This window comes from Pleurodeles waltl, chromosome 3_1 (assembly GCF_031143425.1).
Source record: "Pleurodeles waltl isolate 20211129_DDA chromosome 3_1, aPleWal1.hap1.20221129, whole genome shotgun sequence".
NCBI lineage: Eukaryota > Metazoa > Chordata > Amphibia > Caudata > Salamandridae > Pleurodeles > Pleurodeles waltl.
In genome coordinates, this window is record NC_090440.1 from 585,550,480 (window position 1) to 585,569,237 (window position 18,758).

The 18,758-nt window shown below is 45.0% G+C and overlaps 1 protein-coding gene across 3 annotated transcripts in view; it reads left to right on the top strand.

The window, feature by feature from the left end:
- The window catches only part of CPT1A (carnitine palmitoyltransferase 1A), a 522,885-nt gene that overhangs the window by 402,071 nt on the left and 102,056 nt on the right, over nucleotides 1-18,758 (top strand). For all 3 annotated transcript variants that reach the window (XM_069223030.1, XM_069223032.1, XM_069223031.1), the window contains exon 16: nucleotides 5,767-5,919. In XM_069223030.1, coding sequence (XP_069079131.1) covers nucleotides 5,767-5,919 — 153 coding nt within the window. The remainder of the gene's footprint in view (nucleotides 1-5,766; nucleotides 5,920-18,758) is intronic.

An 18,758-nucleotide genomic window follows, 5' to 3' on the forward strand; every position in this document is an offset into this window, starting at 1 on the left:
TTGTGTGGTTTAGTTTTCTCATTTGGCTCAGGTTTCTTTTCTGACACTGCAGTTTATCAGAGCATGACATATTAATATTTGTATTGACTTTGTCAGGCTGACTTCTTTGTAACTTGATCTAATTCTTCAGGAAGGATTTCTGTGAAACACAGGGAAGTCTTGCAAACGACCATGTACATATTGCTTTCAATCTCAGTTAAACTGTAAAACACTAATAGAAAGAATACCAATATTCAAATTTCTGTTCTTGGCTTAGATACTTCCTTAATCACCTATGTCTTCCAGAATTGTTTCAGAAGATCTTTGTTTCTTCCCCCGCAGGCAAACGTGGCGATTGAAATCCATTAAATAGAGAGACTACTGAGATGAAATATGGTTCAAGGATAGTTTACTAAAAACCCTGTGCATGGCAGTCTCTAGATTAGATCAGTATGTTGTTTCACAGCCGCCGCATACAAAACCATCAGCTTATTCAAGATAAACACCTAGAAAGTAGATGTTTATAAAGTTTGAACACAAGTATTCATGAAGCATAAACATGTGGCTGAAAGTTTGACCTGCTAGGTTATTGTGGATGACAAGATAAAGGCACAATTAACCACAACTGAAATTCTAGAGTACCCCAATCATTGTAATTATAATGGGAGTTATATAGTGCTTTCTACTCCTGACGAGGCATTGAAGGACGAGTTGTATGCTGCTCCGAAATCCCATGTTAGTGGTTAGTGTACTGGTTATTATGATTAGTAATGAGGTATCAGCCAGTTGCAGAATTCCGATAAGAATGATAGAGGCTGGCAGGCACGACACCGAGAGGAGGCTATTCCCAGAAATAGAAGGTATGCTGAGGATGGAAGGTAAGAAGGGGGTCAATCTGATGAAAGAAAGTAGAGGAATGAAGTGGAAGGTAGGTCAAGGTCACTGGGTTAGCAAGCTGTCAGAGAATGTAGGCTGTAGAGAGAAACAACATTATACCTGGTGCTCCGTACCTGGGGCAGACAGCTTAAACATAAGATTCTGAGTGTTTACATTACGTAACCATTAAGTGCCCTAACCTGTTGTGTTCCAAGCCTGGGACAGCCTTTTTAATCATAGTCTGGAGTATTCCAGCATTGTACAGGTTCTGTATGCCGCACAAGGTAAATTAGTGCAAAAAGAGAAGGTCTAATTTAAAGGTCTTTCCTCACTATTATGTAAGGAGAAGGTTTTGTCACTTGCTCACTTATGATTAGTTTTTTGGCACTGGCTGAGAGTGTCTCGCCAGCGCGCAAACAGATTTGTACCCTGTTTTGTCACCTAATCCTGTCCAGGTGTATGTTGTGTGTGTGACTATTGTAGTGTACACAGTATATGTATAAGCACAGCAGAGTGATAAGCCCTGTGGGTTCACTTTTGGTCGTCCTGGACAAGTTTATGTGCAAAAGTTGGGGGTGAAGTTGTTTTTTCCAGACAGTGGAAGTGTATCAGCATACTGGAGGAAGAAGTCCTCCACATTGAAGTGAGGGCAAAGGATACTAGACTCCTATAGAAATTCAATTAAGTTTTTCCAGTGGCACTGACACTTGGTAGATGGTGGGGGAAAGGGGCTGCAGTTTGTTGTTCAGGGTGAGAGGGGTCCTTTAATTTTCATCAGCCTTTTCTCTCTTTCCTGATCACGGTTTTTGCAGCTGTTCATAGCCAGATGCTTATAGTTCACTCCTCTTTGTGACCCTGTTGTGGTTTCTTTAGGCTGGAGACTACCCTGTTGTGAGGGGGCATTACCCCACACAAAGAAAAGACTGTCTACACAACTACATGGAGAGGTACTTGAAAAGGAGCGCACCCTCAAGTTGCTCTCCTGCCTGTTCCTCATGTTTTTATCCTTTTAAAATCCTGGTCTCCATCACACTTCAGAGCAAAAAAACGTGCTTCACTCCCATAATCCCCATGTTAAATTTCATTGGCTGCATCCGGAGAACATCCCAGTTCATGACTGACAGTGGCACAGACAGTTTCACAGATCTTCACAAGGATAAAGGAGTAGCACGAATGATAGACGAGCGACCGAAAGGTAAATCGTTAAAACAAATAGTCCTATGAATATTAAACTTGATGAAAGTAACGAGAGGCAGATAGGTCCCAGACCTTGAAGGAAATACATAGAGTGGGAGGAAGCACCATTCCGATTGTGTGGACCCAGAGGCCACAACGTGACCAATGAGAGTGATGTAGAGAAGTGTAAAGGGTGCACATTTTGGAGCAATATTATATTTTTCAAAGCAGGTATAGTGATTGAAGGGCACAACTTTGAAGCACAAGTGGTGGAAGACAAAAGTATAAATTAATGCAAAAAGGCACGGGAAGAGAGTGGTTGGCGGAAGTGCTGGCCATGAAGGGCGTGAAAGGGCTGGCCTATTGGTCCTTGTCTGCCCACCTATCTGTCTCAATTTGCCCAGAGACATACTAGGTATGATCATGTCATAATGCACGACAATGCTGTACATGGCGCTCATCAAGTATCCCCACTCATACTTTACATTGCCACGCACAGCAGTCATATGAATGTTAAATTGTGCATAACACACTGACAGACGGACCACACATAAAATACCACACAGCCCATGTCACTGCATGTCGTTGGAGCACACACAATGCTCACATGAGAAGTCTGCACTCAACACAGCAGGAAATACAGCGTGCTTACCTGGCACAATCACGTCACACTGCACATGTCGCTTAAGCTTACAAACTAATCCTGGTATCGTACTCCACGCAAATGTGTGATATACAACCTGCACACACATTGTGACACCATCTGCGTACAGTGCGGTTAGTACAGAGCGAAAGACAGCAGTCATCAATTACTCGGATACCTCCTGTGCATCGCTGTAAATAGGAAATACATTTCAGATAGTGTCCGCCAGTGATCCATGCCCGGTCCCTACTGCTCCTTCTCCTCCATACTCTGTTCTGTGTCTCTGCCTCTCTCTGGTCATGTTGTTTCTCCCATTTGGTGGCTTGATCGGGACCAACGTTTAACTTTGAAAGTGGTTCTATGGATGCAGGAAGCAACCACACTTCATAACAATGACAAGGAAACAGCACAGAGTCCAGGCAAAGCGAAGTTCTAAAATTGTAATAATGTTATATATAATAATAATAATATAGAGGCCATGAGACAAAATAAGATTTGAGTTTTCTGATACATGTGATTAATTCATCTATAGGTTAAATTATAATCAAAATAATTTGATGTGACTGACGCTGTGCCGTTCCATTCTCTTTAAAAATAAAATAAAAAAAGTGCTGTAAATACATAAAATTCAGTTATAGATTTAAGGTTAGCTTTCCCCTCAGGTCAAGGCCGTATGATAAAGGTCTATTCTAAGGGGTCATTAAACTCCGTGTGGCACATTAAGGTTCAAAAAGATGCTAAAGGGGGAGGGTAGAAGATCTTAACGGCTCAAAGCAGATTTCCTGAACTGAGCTCGGAGGGGACCTAGTTAGTATGCGGTGGAGGTTTTGGCATCTGGGAAACATTCACTGACACAGTATTTCGAGTTAAGCACCAGACATCTGTCACATCATGATCTTCCAGACAAGGCTTTGAGTTGTTCTAAGTTAGCACTCAAGATTTGTGATGAGATGAATTGTCATACTTGGGGACTGATTTAGAGTTTGTGTACAGACTTTATTCCTTCGGGAGGGATGAGGACATCACCTTCACCACCACAAGAGACCATCACCCAGATTTAGGGCTATCCTCTGCCCCACACCTCTCTACATTGACGGGTGCCACCATCATAGCTGTTCTGCCTGTCAATGTAGAAAATATGTGGAAGACAGTACCACCAGCCATAACAGCCAGCGGTCAAAGTTTTCAAAAGTTTGTCGTTTTTCTAAAACAAACTCCCAAGTGGGAATTTGTTTTTTAAAAACAAAAAACTAATGACCCTCCCACATTGGAACTTTTCTCAAATTTTCAATTGGAGTACGCAATTTGCAAGCTGTAAATCATGCCTTTGTTTTCAAAATAATTTGGGCTTCGTCTTTCTCAAGCTAGCCGAATGAAAGCACTTGCCCCACGTGCCTTAGCTGTTCATTAGAAAAAAGGCGGAACTGGCAAGCGAGGTAGAGCAAAACTGGACATTTTCTGTTTTCACAAACTTTATGGACCAAATTGGTTTCCTTCATGTTACCTAGTCATCATCTTGAGCAAATGACTTTAAAGGACTTGACAACGGTGCTTGTAACAGATACTTACACCTTATCTGGTCTTGGGCAGCTGTTAAACACCTCCTCAGTGGAATATATATCACAGACCATTTAATGAATGCTACTTCCTGTGTGCAGAGCTTGGAGCATTTGTCCGTTTTCCTGTGTCTTCCCTGGTAGCTTACCTTGTTGTTAGTATGTACCTTGCATGGACTTCTGCTAGATACTCTTATTTATGCCTTACATTTAAAGAGACCTAGTCTTTAGGTTCCTATGAATATTCTGGCCCTAAATTGAGTGCTGCAGTTTACTATGTAGATCTGGGGTTGGCCACTCATATAGTCAGTCCACCTGTTAGTGTATGATTATACAGTGCTTTTGTTGCTCCAGATTTACACGAGGTCATGTTAGCAGTGTTTTCCACATTATGTTCCCCAGTGTGATTGCTCTGGATGGTTGACATTGGTGGAATGGTAAATATCCTATTATCATTCTATTTAGTGACACATTATTATCATAGCGTTATGTGGAGATCTGTCTGTTAACCTCTCTCTGCTCTTCTTGATTGAGGTCAGGCCTCCCATGACACATTGTCTTGTGTGTCCCTTTACCCGGCAGCTGTGCCAGAAGAAGACTTGTCACTTGTTTCTAGTTTTTTTCGTATGGAACAATGGGCTGGTAAGGCCCATTGCCTACTCCTCAATTCTACACAGCTAACTGATTTAACAGCACCCCTCTGCTTAACGTGTCCAGCCACCTCCTCCTGACTTCTGCCTTGAAAGCTGTGCCAGGAGCAGACATTTTGGTGAGCTTCGCTCCTGCATTCCAAGCTACAATAGGTGAAGAGGTGCTTTGTTTGATGGGGTTATCTGTTTATAATCTGACTTGACAGCACAGCTGTTGCCAGAGAATTATGTCTGCATTACTACACAAGGGCTTTGGCTCCTCCCACATGTTGGGAGTCAGGAGTACATGTTTTGATTGGGCAAAAGTTGTGCGCTTCCTCACAGCAAAGTCATTGCTCTCCACACAGCTGTGATAATTTTTTTTATACAGCTGCCTGAGTTTGAATTTTCAGGGGCACACGCATGACACTAATGCTATTAAAGTGTTTTAGATAACTAGATAAGTTATGGTTTTTTTTTTCTGGCAGCAGCACAGGTGGGAGGAAGGCAGCCATTAACCTACATGGATTTTTTTTTTTTTTTAAGTCTGACTTGATCACGCAACTGTCACTTCATCTTTCAACCTACACCAGTATTGCCCCACAAATCATTTCTCTTATACAAATACACATTAATTCCCATGCTATTGACTTGTAATGCTCCACATTACCATATAACATTATTTTAGAGCCAGGCTTATTGGCATTTCTAATGCTTGTTTAAAAAAGCTGAAATGGGTAGCTACGGACTATTTACCTGCATTACGATTTGCATTGGACATAATGACTTACGAGAATTCCAGACATCGAGAGCCACACTTTTTTTTTTTTTTTATTACATCTTTGAGAAGTGAGGTATATAATGTAACTTACAAACCATAAAATTGTATTTATTTTTTTATCGCTAGGATGAAAAGAGGTTGAAATTGTTCAAGATTGCGTCTGAGAAACACCAGCACATGTACCGCCTTGCCATGACGGGTGCAGGCATCGACCGCCATCTTTTCTGCCTTTATGTGGTGTCCAAATATCTTGGAGTGGACTCTCCTTTCCTGAAAGAAGTGAGTTATTTCCTGGAAAGTGCACCTCTAGCTGACGTATCTTCCAGATGAATGCAATTGACAATGTAATGATTAATAATTACCGTTTGCACTTTGCTCTTGTTTATCTTTAGAGCACGTTACTTTGGGGCCCTGGTTGATAAACTGTCGATAGAATTCTTGTTACTTTAAAATTTCCTACGAAACATGGTGTTATCTGCTATTGACGCCTGGAAGGTTGCCTTGTGCCCCATAAAGATTGCTATCAACATTACTCTTCTCACAGTTGTACTTGGGCCACGTCGACTACAGCGGCCTGCATGACGACACCCACTTTCATTGATCTGATCGAATTAACAACATAATAAAGTTTTCCTTCCCAGTGAAAGAAATGAGAGCTTATGGCGTGCCATTTGTGCCGTAATGATTTTACTCAGTTGTGATTTGGGCTTTTCATTAGATTGTGTGAAGTTTAATACATTGTGACATTTGGTGTGCACTCAAAATGTATGCAGTGAGTCAGATAATGAGTCTCAGGAGTATTTCCAACAATCTCGGACTTCAGATCATCCACCTTCTCGTGTCTACTGTGTCTGGGCACATAGAGGCTAATGCTAGCCCCAGGGAATGAGTGGAATGTAAAATTTTCCTTACTCCTATGAACTGCATTCAGTTTTCATTGGCCCTGGCGCACAAACATAGAAATGCATTTAAAAGACAATGTAAAATGATTCTCTTGAATGACGAGATTTAAGACCGCGATGGGCACACCACCAGTTATGAATTGACTGCTGCTCAAAATATGTTTTCTTTTTGCTCCAGAAGAGATAAGGGGTGTCACATGCCTGTGCCGTTTCTGACTTGTAACTGTGAAAGAGTGATGAGGTAGTAAAAGCCATTTTGATGGCATTATCCCTGTAAGCACTATTTGCTGAAGGGCCTGTTTCTCATGTTTCATTTAACCTCTTTCATGCACTGGAAATTCTACTGAATAATGTCCATTGTTGCTTTGAACTGTCTTTGGCAAAAGGTGATAGCAGTTTCTATTTGGCATGTACAATAACATTCAGAGGAAAATAAACTTTACAATGTGACATGTCGTTTGTCCATTGCTGTAAAAAGTCTCAGATTGCAGCATCGAAGAATGATGTCAAGCATCGTAATATATCAAAGATTTCCATTTTTGCTCTAACTGACCAGATCGCCGGCAAAAAGATGTTGCCCGCGCAGTGGTATTGATGAGCATTTGTCGAAGTCATGCTGGGGTCTGAACATACATGCCCGTCATTGACACCCACAAATAATTGGAGGAAAAGGTTTTGTTTTTCCAGTCTACCACTTGATTACAGAAATAGGAACAGCATGTTGGTCTATACCTGGTTAATGTGTAAAACTGTTAGGAGTGAAAACATCTTGATTTGACCTGTTTACACAGTCCTGATATAGAAATAAACATCTAGTGGTGAAGGTTGGATTCGCAGTGTTCAAAAGCATCACAGCTTTTGTTCTGTCCAGTTTGGTCCTGGGAATGGGATTTTTAGTCCGAGTTGTGTTTGAATTGTGCCTACTGGAGCTCATACGCCTGCGAGATTAAGGCTTAAATTGAGGGGGGAAATCACTGCACATTGACACCACATGCAGTGCTCCGAATCGCAATTTAATACCAAAACCTGAGCTTTAAAAAGTTAAAATTTTGAAATGAAATAAAATCTCAGGAATGAGCTGTGGAAACAATGTTGCAAGAAGAGTCTTCTTTGTGGATGCAGATTGTCGGTTCCTGGAGGGTGCAGTTGCGGTTCCAGTGGCTGGAAGTCGAAGTGAAAGTTGCAGAGGAGTCCTGCTGGAGTCTTGCAAGCCAAATCCGAGGACCCAACCAAGAGAGACCCTAAATAGCCCTGAAATCTGCATCCATGACGAAGACTCTGCTTGCGACATTGTTTCCCCGGCTCCTTCCAGCTTCTGCAGCATTTCCCCGGCTGTGCATCCCAGCCAGGCCAGCTTCCTACAGATGTGAAATCGTAATAGCTGTTTTTCCTTTGGCACACTTTGCAATTCTGAAATGCATGAACTACAACTAACAAAATAGTTGAAATAAAAAGAGCTGAATATTGCTAATTTGACACCGATATTGGGGCCTTTAGGAATATTTTGAAGGTGGTTATGGTTTGAAGAGCTAGTTAGGTAAACTAAATATTTCTACATAAATGCTGTTATGCTTTGGCTTTGTTTACAAAATGATATTTATTGTTTCTGAAATATTTGGCAAAGTATGAGGGGATTATCATGTTTCTTTTGCCCATATAACTGAGGTTATTTCGTTACACCTCTGCTTTTACACCAGCAATATATAAAGTTCTAAATACAGAATCAATGATTATCAAGTTATGGTTGTCAGGGGTTCTCTTAGCAGGCATTGCAGGAATATTGGCTGTTCGATAGTATGTTCTCCATTGCTGGAGTCTTCTGAAGATTCACATGTTTAAAGTACTCCCTGGCCACAGTAAAGGATGCAATTGCACATAACAAGGAATAAACTTGTTTGTAGCCTCTCCCAATCAAAGACTGTAAAAAAAAACAAGAATCGACAAAGCCAGTCGGTCTGGCTTATGCAAGAACGATTGTCTCTGTCAGTGTCTTTTCGCTATGTTGTAGAGCAGCGCAGTTCTTTTTCAGCATAGCTAAAAGTTAGAAAAAAAGCACTACGATGGTTGGAGGTATGAAACATGGACAAAAAGGGGGAGAGAATAGACAGAAAAAATTACTGTGGCGTGTCCAGAGCTGGCTTCAACCATAGCACTTTTTCTTTATGGCGGTGGAGGGGGCAACACAGACAACAAGAGGGTGGGAGGTTCGAATCAGCAAGGGGAACAGGAGGTTGAAGGTAGGAGTGAAGAAGCAACACTAAGGGGGTTTAGAGGGGAAGAAGCTACATGGACAGGATGGGGTGGGAGCTGTTAGAAAGAGTAGCTTGTCTGGTACTTAAGACTTCTTTCTGTCTGCCGTACCTGCTACCATTTTCATCGAGCCTCTTGGGTTTCTTTGGGTTTTTCCAACCCTGGGATTGTTTGCTTTCAACAATATTGTGCTGCCAGGATCTTCCTAGTAGATCAAATGCATTTGCATAGTGTAATGCTTGCTGTTTAACCTAGCATCTTATTAAACATCACTCAACTGCTTACATTTTTGAAGAAATGCACGTATGTAATCAAGTAAACGGACATATGGATTAGAGTCCTTTATTCTCGTTGTTGCTATGTTACCAGTGCTGTAGTGCTACTCTTCTGTAAAAACAAACAAATGAGCGGTCGCTTTAATTAGTGCCTTTTCACAATGTCTTCAAAGTATTCAACGGACACGTATTATCTTCGTCGCTAATTGAAAACGTTGTAAATGCTGTGTAACCGGATGTCTCCCGACGCCGGTTTTCATTAAAAGCGAGGAAACTGACGAGGGATCCCCCGGGGGCACCCGAGGAGCTCGGGACTTCATGACGTCAAACGTCATGTACGTCGGAGGGAAATTTAAATGGACGGACGCCACCAGAACGAAAGCAAGGAGAGACGCGGAGGATCGGGATGCCGCCGCAGCAAGGAGAGACGCGGAGGATCGGGACGCCGCCGCAGCAAGGAGAAACGCGGAGGATCGGGATGCCGCCGCAGCAAAGAGAGACACAAAGGATTGGGACACGCTGAGAACAGGGGGAGAGCAAGACGAACGGCAAAACGCACACCACAACGGATCGAGTCCCCGTAAAGCAGACGAGCACTGTGAAGGAAGAGCGATAAGCAGGGAGCCTCCCGCCCCTGGATCAGTGAAGTCGGGAGACCGTCAGGCAGCCGGCCTCGTCCCTGGAGGGGCGTGGCCTACAGAGGTACGGTCATACCCCAAGTGGGACTGGGGCTTTGGGTGGTTACTGGGACTACGGAGGGCCAAGGGGAGGGGGCTGACGTCCTATCAGGGGGGTGAGACAGTGTAAAAAGGGGAAACCAGTGTACCTCCTAACCGCATGAAACCCAACCCCAAATAATTACCACCACAAGAAGGGGAGCTCCACGAAGGCACTTGGGCAAGGAGGAGGACGTGATAAAAAGTATCCCTCACCTACCTGCACTCCTACCTATTCCCCCACCCCCCTACTAAACCCAAATAATCCTACCTACTTCTTAAAACCCCACTTACCTGTTTTTCTTTTCTTTTCTTCCTTATTTTTGGATACCTGGGCCGCTGTCACACGGGAGGAGCAGAACCCTCTTAAAGCCGGACCAGACCCCACCAGGACCCTTGCCTGAACCCTGGAAGAGAAAATAAATAAACAAGGGATTTATTATTTGCATTTAGAGACTATACCAAGTCTGGTATTCTGAGAAGAAGATAAGTTTACCTTATAAACGTAACAGAAATAAATTAGTTGACCCCTTGAAAATGCGTCAGTCGTCTTAATCCAATATCCCTTCCACTCGGGATAAAGAACCCGTTACAGTGGTGTCAGAAGTGGGATATTGGACCGGGCGACAGACAGTCTAGGACCATGGAGGATAAACCCACAATATCAGATATGATGCAGCAGTTAGCCGAGGGACAGAGGCATCTGCAAATAGTCTGGGAAGAACAACAGAAGGAGGCTAAAGTGGAAAGGGAAGCCCTACAAAACGCGCTCAAAAGCCAGGCCACTATCATGGCCAACAATCAATTGGTTCATGAAACTGCCATTAAAAATCTCACGGATACCATTGCTGCCACCCGGGTGCACCCGAATGTACCCAGTTCGGTCCTACAGCGGTACCAGGAAGGCGAAGACCCAGATGCTTTCTTTACCAATTTTGAGCGAGTTGCCACTTCCGCTACCTGGCCCCAGGAGCGATGGGGCCAATATATAGCCCCGCTATTGACAGGAACCCTCCAAGCAGCTTATCAAGCGGTGAACCCAGGTGGAATAACTCCCTATTAGGACATTAAAAAGAGCATCCTGGAAAGGGTGGGTTTCGATTCAGAACACTACCGAGTCCGGTTTAGAAAAGCCAAGTGGGGACCCTCCGAAAATCCCCGAGCCCTATATTTCCGGATCAAGGATTTGGGTCTCATGTGGTTAGGCCCCATCGGGGCTAACAGGGAAGACATTATCGAGATCGTCCTCTTGGAACAGTATCTAGATGCCCTACCCCCCAACACACGTCACTGGATCAAACAACACCCAAACCCAGACACTAACACCACCATCGAGTTAGCATGTGCCTTTCACCGCTCCCTCGAATTTAAGGTCCCCCCCCTTCGGCCAACACCTAGCCCGATTCGACAGAATCCCAGTTCATCCTCCTCGGCGGGACGAAGAACCAACGAGGAAAGTGGGAAAACGCGAGGGTTTGAAAAGCCGCATGTTCAACAACCACAGTGTTTTAGTTGTGGTGAATGGGGTCATATAGCCCGGGTTTGCCCCCTAAAAACTGAAAAACCAGAACCAATGGAAATTGGAATTACCAGGGGACGAGTCTTTTATACTGGGGGAAAAGAAACCCCATATAAGAAGAGATTGGTTATCAATGGAAGACCCACGCTGGCCCTTGTTGATTCAGGGTGCAGTCAGTCCGTAATCCGAGCTGACCTACTTGTTAACCCTACCTTTACTGCCGGGCTTACTGTGTCCATCTGTTGTATTCATGGGGAAACTAAAGAATATCCTCTAACTTGGACCACCCTGTCATGGGGAGGAAAAGAAAATCCCATAAGGATGGGGGTAGTGGAACGACTAGTCGAAGAAGCTATTATAGGAACGGATTTTACAAATTTTTCGGAGCTTCTAGATAGTACAAGACATTCTGAAGAAATGGATACCTGGTGGAAAAATGCTCCCTTCTCTAGCATACATATACCGTCCCCGATAGATCGATATAAACCCTCCCGAGGTAAAAAAAAAAAAGAGCAACCAGGAAATCCTACGCAAAAGAAAATACAAGCCCAGCGAGGGTAATTACACCGGTTCTTACCCTTACTAACCTTCCCCCCTTTCGGAGCTGCCAAAGAGAGGATCCAAGTTTAGTTCATGCCTGGAGAAGCGCACGGCCCCGGACCCTCCAAGATAAAGGTCCCTCGTTCACCATAGAAAAAAATCTATTATATCGAGTTACCAGCAATGACCGAGCAGAAAAGAAGCAATTGATAGTCCCTGAACCCTACAGACAACAAGTTCTCCACCTAGCCCACAGTCAGCCAGGGGGTGGGCACTATGGGAGGGAAAAAACGGAGGAGTATCTGTTGAGGAGGTTCTATTGGCCGGGTGTCTTTTCTCAGATTAGGAAGTTCTGTCAGCAGTGCCCTAAATGCCAAATGATTGATCCTGGGACGAGGAGAAGAGCCCCATTCATGTCCTCCCTAATGTCCCAAATATGTCAACTCTTGGGGATTAAACAATTGCGGACGTCGGTTTATCATCCACAGACCGATGGTCTAGTGGAACGGTACAACCGAACGCTGAAAAACCTTTTAAAGAAATCTATCTCCGAGTCAGGTAAAGACTGGGATAGGAAACTCCCCTTAGTATTATACGCTGTCAGAACCCATGAGCAGGCTTCTACGGGCCATAGTCCGTTTGAATTGTTGTTCGGACGACAACCCAGAACCCTATTAGACATGGCAGCGGAATTATGAGAGGCGGAGGATGGAGAGAAGACCCTTCTGAAATACACCCAAGAATTAAAAACCCACCTACACACAGTGTGGGAGAATGTAAGGGAACATATGGAGAAGGCTCAAGAAAAACAAAAGATATTATGATAAGAATACTCAGTTGAGGTCTTTTTCCATAGGGGATAAAGTATTAGTGCTTCTCCCTAGCTCAGACAATAAATTATTAGCAAAGTGGCAGGGACCATATAACGTGACAGGAATAGTAACACCTGTGACCTATAAAATTCAGCTCACCGATAGACCCAATAGGTCACAGATCTTTCACGTTAATTTGCTAAAAAAATGGGAAGAGCCTGTGAATGACCCGGTCCAAGGATGTCTGGTTAACACTGTTAAGGAATTAGAGGTGGAGTGGTGCCCCACTGAGCGGCCCCGTGGACAGGAGATACCGGTCATAAATACAGACATCTCGGTTCAACAGCACAAGCAGTTAAACAAACTCCTTGATGAACATGCTCAGATCTTCTCATTGACACCCGGTAGAACCAATTTGGTACATCATCAGATCATAACCCCTCCTGGCAAGATAGTGCGTTTACGCCCTTATCGTATCCCCGAAGCTAGGAAGGTTCTGGTGGAAGGCGAAATAGAGAAAATGCTATACCTAGACATTATAGAACCTTCTCAAAGCCCCTGGTGTTCGCCAGTAGTTTTGGTGCCCAAACCGGATGGGTCTATACGTTTTTGTATTGACTTTAGACAGGTTAATTCTATATCCCAGTTTGACACGTATCCTCTTCCTAGAGTAGACGAACTTTTAGAGAAATTGGGGAAAGCTCACTACATGTCTACTCTCGACTTGACGAAAGACTACTGGCAGATTCCCCTGGCCCCAGAAGATAGAGAAAAAACGGCCTTCTCTACCCCCTCTGGACTATATCATTTTAATGTTCTCCCTTTCGGGTTACATGGGGCCCCCGCCACCTTCCAACGTCTCATTGATACAATTCTACGACCTCATACCAGGTACGCTGCCGCATATCTGGATGACATCGTCATATTTAGCGAGACTTGGGAGGACCATTTAACACACATAGGAAAAATCTTTATAGCATTAAGGAGGGCTGGATTGACAGCCAACCCTTCTAAGAGCCGTCTGGCCTTTAAAGATATCTCTTACCTGGGCTATCACATAGGGAAAGGTATACTGAGACCCCAAATGAACAAAATTGAGGCCATCCTACGCATCGATGCTCCTATCTCAAAAAAGGAGGTCCGTTCTTTTTTAGGCCTCGTAGGATACTATCGACGCTTTATACCCCATTATTCCACCTTGGCCGCCCCCCTGACTGACCTTCTGAGAAAGGGACAACCTAAAACCTTTACGAGACTAAGCCCAGGTCAATTCCATAGTTATCGTACCTTACAGGGATGTCTCACTACTCAACCGATTTTAAAATGCCCTGAATTTAATGAACCCTTCCATCTTCAAACGGATGCCTCCGACGTAGGATTAGGAGCCGTGCTTTTTAAGAAAGATGAAACCGAAGTAAGCCATCCCGTAGTCTTTATTAGCCGTAAACTGTTTCCTAGAGAACAGAAGTATCCCATTATCGAGCGAGAATGTCTTGCCATTAAGTGGGCAATTGAAAGCCTCCAATATTACCTTTTGGGCAGGTCCTTTCTGTTATATACAGATCACGCTCCCCTTACCTGGCTCTCAAGATATAAAAATACCAACGATCGCATCCTGAGATGGTTCATCGAGCTTCAACCTTTCTCCTTTCAGGTCTGTCATCTCCCAGGTGACCTTATGGGTCAGGCCGACTATCTATCCCGGTTCCCGGGTCCTGTGGGGCTCGAACAGCCCCATTCAAGTGAGGGGGTGTGTAACCGGACGTCTCCCGACGCCGGTTTTCATGAAAGCGAGGAAACTGACGAGGGATCCCCCGGGGGCACCCGAGGAGCTCGGGACTTCATGACGTCAAACGTCATGTACGTCGGAGGGAAATTTAAATGGACGGACGCCACCAGAACGAAAGCAAGGAGAGACGCGGAGGATCGGGACGCCGCCGCAGCAAGGAGAGACGCGGAGGATCGGGATGCCGCCGAAGCAAGGAGAGACGCGGAGGATCGGGACGCCGCCGCAGCAAAGAGAGACGCGAAGGATTGGGACACGCTGAGAACAGGGGGAGAGCAAGACGAACGGCAAAACGCACACCACAACGGAGCGAGTCCCCGTGAAGCAGACGAGCACCGTGAAGGAAGAGCGATAAGCAGGGAGCCTCCCGCCCCTGGGTCAGTGAAGTCGGGAGACCGTCAGGCAGCCGGCCGCGTCCCTGGAGGGGCGTGGCCTACAGAGGTACGGTCGTACCCCAAGTGGGACTGGGGCTTCGGGTGGTTACTGGGACTACGGAGGGCCAAGGGGAGGGGGCTGACGTCCTATCAGGGGGGTGAGACAGTGTAAAAAGGGGAAACCAGTGTACCTCCTAACCGCATGAAACCCAACCCCAAATAATTACCACCACAAGAAGGGGAGCTCCACGAAGGCACTTGGGCAAGGAGGAGGACGTGATAAAAAGTATCCCTCACCTACCTGCACTCCTACCTATTCCCCCACCCCCCTACTAAACCCAAATAATCCTACCTACTTCTTAAAACCCCACTTACCTGTTTTTCTTTTCTTTTCTTCCTTATTTTTGGATACCTGGGCCGCTGTCACACGGGAGGAGCAGAACCCTCTTAAAGCCGGACCAGACCCCACCAGGACCCTTGTCCGAACCCTGGAAGAGAAAATAAATAAACAAGGGATTTATTATTTGCATTTAGAGACTATACCAAGTCTGGTATTCTGAGAAGAAGATAAGTTTACCTTATAAACGTAACAGAAATAAATTAGTTGACCCCTTGAAAATGCGTCAGTCGTCTTAATCCAATATCCCTTCCACTCGGGATAAAGAACCCGTTACATGCTGCACGTTAAATAGCTTGACAAGTCCAGCAAAACTGAATTTATTTTATTGACTGTATGTCAGTGCTTACTAACCGCTACCAAACAGCTGTCCTGGTGCTTCCTGAAACCTTTTCAAGATCCACAAATAACTGAGTGTCCCAGTCCGTGCATAATAAGTACTAAATCCCTTCAAAGAGTTCAGTGACAGCTTTGTGACATTCTTCAACAGCCAGAATGGCCCACAGTTACAAATGACGCCAAAACCGCCACTACTCTTAAGAGAGATCACGTTAATCCAAGAGCTTGAAATCATAACATTCACAGCTACCTGGCACCTGAGAAGTAAATGCAATCTGTGTAGGCGTCCCAGATATAACACCAGTCATTATGAACTTCAGAATTACATCGCTTTCCTCCGGCGAAAGTCCTCACAAACTGACAAATGCTATCTTTAAACATCTCATTGAAGAAACAAATGCTGACTCTGCTGGACTGTGAAACAGACCTATATTAAGCCTGCTACTTATAAAAAAAAAAGCGCTGGTGATAGTTCAGACACCACAATTTTCAATTCTCTGTGAAATAAATGTCCTGATGAGCAATTTCTCCTTAAATATTAGGGAATTGCTACCCCACAATACAAAGAGTAATTGTAGGAAGCTGGCTCCGTATATACTATATCGAAACGAGATATAGTGTGTAAAGTCCAGCAGTTCCCCAGAGGCTTAACAGAGGCTAAAGTAGATAATACTAATGCTCTCTTTTGTGGTAGTGTAGTCGAGCAGTTAGGCTTATCAGAGGGTAGTGCAAAGCAGTTGTTGTACACACAGACAATAGAAAAAGAATACACTCAATGACTTAACTCCAGACCAATGATTTTTATATAGCAAAAATATCTTTTCTTAATTTATTTTTAGAACTACAAGATTCAAGTTGCAGGAAAGTACTTCAATAAATTTGTGTTCGATGGCATGTGTAGCTGCAGATACACATGCTGTGCACAGTCCGCCGTCTGGTGTTGGGCTCGGAGTGTTACAAGTTGTTTTTCTTCGAAGAAGTCTTTTCGAGTCACGAGACCGAGGGACTCCTCCCCTTTGGGTTCCATTGCGCATGGGCGTCGACTCCATCTTAGATTGTTTTTTTTCCGCCATCGGGTTCGGACGTATTCCTTTTCGCTCCGTGTTTCGGGTCGGAAAGTTAGTTAGAATCTCGGAAAAAATCGTCGGTATTGTTTCGTTCGGTATCGGGTTAGTTAGAACAAATCGACACCGAATCTTGAAGAGCTCCGGTGGCCCTTCGGGGTAATTTCGACCCCCCTTCGGGGCCTGGTCGGCCCGACCGCGTGCGACTTCAAGACTGATGGAACAGACCCCGTTCCGCTTCTGTCCTAAATGCCATAACAAATATCCGTATACGGATCAGCATCTGGTCTGTAACTTGTGCCTGTCCCTGGAGCACAAGGAGGATACGTGTGAAGCCTGTCGAGCGTTTCGGTCGAGGAAGACGCTCGGAGACCGAAGAGTTAGAACATTGCAAATGGCGTCCACGCCGACAGGACAACATCGGTTCGAGGACGAAGAGGAAGCGTTCTCCATCCACGAGTCGGATTCGGGGGAATCCGACGCCGAAGACATAACAACCGTGAGTAAGACGTCGAAAATTAGGACTCACGAAAAGTCCACAAAAGCCCAGGGGACGCCACTGCCAACAGGCCATGGCTTAACCCAAAAACTAGGTGACCGAGCCAAGGCACCGAAAAAGGGCATGCTGGTGTCGAAGTCATCCGACTCCGGTCGTGATACCGCCACACAGCAACCTCGGAGCCGAGACACCGGCTCCAAGACAATTCGGCGCAGAGACAGCGGCACCGAAGACGTTCGGCACCGAGATACCACGCCGAAATCAAAGAAATCTTCTTCGGAGCCTAAAAAGCCTACCGAAATGGTTTCGGTACCGAAAAAAGCCTCGGAACCGAAAATTAGTTCCTATACAGAGGAACAAGGACTAAACACCCAATTGCATAGATTTGGTGAAGAGCTTCAAACTGTAGAAACTGACTACACTCAAAGGAGGCTTCACATCCAGGAAGACACAGGGAAGATAACCACTCTTCCCCCAATCAAGATGAAAAGGAAACTTGTTTTCCAACAAGGGGACAAGCAACCACAAGCAAAGGTGGTAAAGAAAGTAACACCACCACCTTCTCCACCACAATCAACACATGCATCACCGGCGCAAACTCCACCACTAACGCACTCACCAGCTCATACCACAATGAGCCAGGATGATCCCGATGCATGGGACCTCTACGACGCCCCAGTGTCTGACAATAGTCCAGACTCATATCCAACTAAACCGTCACCACCTGAGGCCAGTACATCATATGCACAGGTGGTCGCAAGGGCAGCCGAATTCCACAATGTCTCACTACATTCGGAACCTATTGAGGATGACTTTCTCTTTAACACCCTGTCCTCCACCCATAGCCAGTATCAAAGCCTTCCCATGCTCCCAGGAATGCTAAGGCACTCAAAACAAATATTTCAGGAACCAGTTAAAGGCAGAGCCATAACTCCAAGGGTGGAGAAAAAATATAAGGCACCTCCCACAGACCCAATATTTATTACAACACAACTAACACCGGACTCAGTAGTTGTGGGGGCAGCTCGTAAAAGAGCCAACTCTCATACATCAGGCGACGCACCACCTCCAGACAAGGAGAGCCGCAAATTTGATGCAGCGGGAAAAAGAGTTGCAGCACAAGCAGCAAATCAGTGGCGTATCGCCAACTCGCAAGCACTCCTGGCAAGATACGACAGGGCTCATTGGGATGAAATGCAACATTTAATCGAACACCTTCCCAAAGAGTTCCAAAAAAGAGCACAACAAGTGGTGGAAGAGGGACAAAGTATCTCGAACAATCAGATATGGTCTTTAATGGATGCAGCCGATACAGCTGCAAGGACAATAAACACTGCAGTCACAATACGGAGGCACGCTTGGCTGCGCACTTCTGGGTTCAAACCCGAAATCCAACAGGCTGTGCTCAATATGCCGTTTAATGAACAGCAATTGTTTGGGCCGGAGGTAGACACTGCCATTGAAAAACTAAAAAAGGACACCGATACAGCCAAAGCCATGGGCGCACTCTACTCCCCGCAGAGCAGAGGCACATTTCGGAAGACACCTTTTAGGGGAGGGTTTCGGGGTCAACCCACAAAAACCAACACTTCACAGACAAGACCACCTACCTACCAGGGTCAATATCAAAGGGGAGGTTTTCGGG